The 3,246-nt window shown below is 53.5% G+C and overlaps 2 protein-coding genes across 3 annotated transcripts; one reads left to right on the forward strand and one right to left on the reverse strand.

Moving 5' to 3' along the window:
- Positions 1–209: 209 nt before the first annotated feature.
- On the forward strand, positions 210–1,789 carry KVP17_004892 (uncharacterized protein; the record flags this gene model as incomplete). 2 transcript variants are annotated; one of them, XM_068523498.1, is made up of 2 exons in its annotated part: positions 210–1,457; positions 1,487–1,789. In XM_068523498.1, the coding sequence occupies 2 exons, from the start codon at positions 210–212 to the stop codon at positions 1,787–1,789; spliced, it is 1,551 nt and encodes a 516-aa protein (XP_068376101.1). The 2 variants fall into 2 exon arrangements, with proteins under 2 accessions (XP_068376101.1, XP_068376102.1); XM_068523499.1 differs by lacking the exon at positions 1,487–1,789 and having other exon boundaries at positions 210–1,478.
- A 64-nt stretch (positions 1,790–1,853) lies between these two features.
- KVP17_004893 (uncharacterized protein) lies at positions 1,854–2,483 on the reverse strand (the record flags this gene model as incomplete). The annotated part of the gene is made up of 1 exon (XM_068523501.1): positions 1,854–2,483. One exon carries the CDS (start codon positions 2,481–2,483, stop codon positions 1,854–1,856), a length of 630 nt encoding a protein of 209 aa, XP_068376103.1.
- Positions 2,484–3,246: the final 763 nt, after the last annotated feature.

Here is a 3,246-nt window from a genome sequence, read left to right on the forward strand (position 1 = left end):
TTCTCAATGAAGTCATAAGTGTGAAGGAGGTTCATCGCGAGATGCACAACAAGGGCAGATCTGGTGGTGCGGAACCCCACAACAAGGGCAGATCTGGTGGTGCGGAACCCCACAACAAGGGCAGATCTGATGGTGCGGAACCCCACAAGTTGTCGGACACATCCGACATCGATGGCTCCGCGAAGCGCCATCTCCGTCGGTTTCCTGAAATGTCGGCGTATAGACCCTTCAAAACAGTGTTCCGGACGACGAATCTAAATTGCCTCCAGAAGGCATGTAAGATTCCGGTAAAGGAAGCGGCGTCCATGGTACTGCTAACCTTCCTAGATTCGAACTCTGTTTCCAACGTCGAGTTTCAGGACAAGCCGGTAAGAGTGGCCTGCGCGCCGAACACGTCTGGATTGTGCCTTGCTCTGGTTCCGACCTTCGATGAGGTGGGAACATTGAGCGTGGGCCCGGGAGTGCAATCACAGATGTTCTCTGTGGCTGTCGGGGATGCGCCTCGCACTGTAACATTTGATCCGTTCTCTCGCGTTCTGCCTCTTTGCCACCAGCTGCTGTTCTTGCTAGGGATATCTAAGGTACAGATGGAGATTCCGAAGTCCGATTCACCCGCCACACACGTACGGCTGCTGCAGGTGCCGTCCTGGCTGTCTCCCGATGCCACTGTCGGATACACAAGTGTCGGGGCGCACCCCCCTTTGTTGGTTGCATTTTCCTCGGATTGGGAGCACATCATTTGGGGGGAGACTGAGGTCGGGGCGTCCCGGACACACGTACTGTTGGATCTCGACGTCTCCACGTCTGTGAAGGACGACAAGGCGCTGCACCTGATGGCAATCCTCCTTCATGATGGCGATATCCGACTTACGCTGGAACCAGACCTGCTGTCAGCGCTCTTCGTCTCCGGGCGCGCGTACGGAATTGGCGTTCTGTCAGCAGTGGTTGCCCACCAGTTCTTGTTACTCTACCTGTTCGAAATTCGCGAGGAGAGGGCCAAACGCCGCCCTATAACTCGGATGCTGCAGACGCCCCTAGGCAGCGTTTTGGCTGCAGCTTCCGTTTTAACGGTAACGTGCTACTTGTTTCCTTTCCAATCCATGGATTCTCCCTTCCACTACTCGCCGATGGAAACGTCCCTACTAGTCGCACTCCTAGGTTGGGGATGCAGTGAAGCCTTTAGGACCACGTCACGGCTCATAAGACTTGCAGGTTCATGGGTCCTTCCCTACGTTCGCAGCTTGCAACGGGTTACTCGACCAACGTTGCCCCCTAGAAGCCTAGACTATCTCCTTGTCCTGCTCTTCCCAATCCCTACTGGTCTGTTGTACCTTCTACCTCGCAGCCTGTTTTACGTGTTCCCTTTTGTTCGAATGTTGGCGGCAGAGGAGGAATCGAACAGGCTAACCCATCTGCTGTTGTGCCTTGACATTGCCACCGTAGGCTTCGCTCTGATGGTGAGTCCTTCGTGTTGCTGATCATCCAGCTCCTTTTCAACCTTCCATCTGTACTCTTCTTCAAACTGATGACTCCAAGACCAGGATTCTTGGCCACGGGTTTAATGACTCCGTTCGCCAACAGTCTGCTTGTGGGGGGCGTTCCTCGCTCCGTGCTGTTGTGCAGCTTTCTGCAAGTACTTCCTTTCCTCCTGTACTCCCGATTCACCCGCAAGGTGACAGCAAAGATGGGACAGTTTGAAATTCTCCTCTTCGGCTGGATGACGGACCACCCTCACTACCCGCCTGCGCTGTTCTGCCTGTTCGTGCTAGCATTTCTGTTCACAAGGTAAGCAACACGTTGTATAGTTACGCAGAACACTAAGCCTTGGGTACATGAGCCTCTTCCTGTCAATCCTATTCAGTCTTCTGACTGCCCTCGTGTAAGGCCACAATGTGACAGCCCAGCAGTCCAGCTCCAGCCCACTTTCTGGGGCGGATCACGACCTCAAGAAAGTCGCCGTGTCGCAGTAAATGGAAAACCAGATCTCGGTCCTCGTGGGCCTGCACTACAGCGGGCAGGCGTCGAATTAGTGCGCATGGTGACAGGGATGCAGTTAGTTTAACATCACCGACGGCTAAGACCGCGTCATGGGCTTGCAGGCAGCCAGCCGTGGGCGATCCGGGCGTGACGTCTTTGACAACAGCAAAGGCTCTCAGTGCGTGCACAGGTCTCTGGTATTTTTCAGATGTGGGAGCCAGAACCGTCTCTAGGCCCTGTTTGATTTCGCTGTTGATCTTTACCAAATCCAGTTTCAGCACAGCCAGCCGATGGCGAGCCTGTCGCACGGCGTAGTGATCGACGCCAGACAAAGGAAAGCCCTCCTCGTCTATGAGCTTCTGGCTCAGGCCTACGCCTTGTGCCGTTAAAAACTCTCCCAAGCTCTGGGCCTCCACCTCCAGCTCCTTTCGTTTGGAGTCGAGAGCAAGCACCTCTTGCCGGTTCATCGGCCTGGAGAATGCGCCGTTTTCGTAGGTTTGGATCATGAGTACTGCGGCTCACTATTAGTGTGATACAATGTTAAGGGTCCCCCGTAGGAACTCAACGTAGGCAGGAGAACACGAAGTTGTCGTCCACCCAAATGGGAAGGTCACCACCAAACAACGCGCGCGAATTTGTGTTGTCGCATGCCTGCAAGGATCTCCAGTTCTCTATTCACTGATACCTTCATGGTCTCATGTTCTATGTCGAAGGTGGGTGTTCAAATGGAATGGTTTTGGATGTTGCTGATCCGCTTGGAAACCGACTCCGTCGAACTGTCACATGCACCTATCTTGCAGATACGGGCAACGGCAAAACCGCCGCCAGCACCGCATGATCGTCAGTGTAAGAATCTAACATTCTCATGTTAGAATCTAACATAGAGATTGCAATTCAAGCACGAATTGCGGTGCCACACAAGGTTTAGGTTGATATTCAAGTCCGATCCACGAGGGCGTTGGTGGACATTCTTCACTTATAGCGTTCTGGACAAAGAATGATGACAAGTTGACAATATGGCTCTACCACGAAGTCGGCGGACCTGATTCGTTAACCCCTTGCGTGATGTTCAGGAGACAGGATCCCCCGCAAGACCTCAACGAAGGCAGGAGTGTCTCCGACAATGTTGAAGTTCACGGAGTAGATGTAGTTGTCGTCCTTCCAAATGGGAAGGACGCCACCAAACGCCGACGCAAATTTGTGTTTTCGCATTGCTGCAAGGATCTCCCGTCGATGCTTCTCAGTCGATCGACTTGATACCCCTGGAAG

This window comes from the organism of the source record quoted next (genome assembly GCF_019968985.1).
Source record: "MAG: Porospora cf. gigantea B chromosome Unknown PgB_NODE_2693_length_3246_cov_116.987, whole genome shotgun sequence".
Classification (NCBI taxonomy): domain Eukaryota; phylum Apicomplexa; class Conoidasida; order Eugregarinorida; family Porosporidae; genus Porospora; species Porospora cf. gigantea B.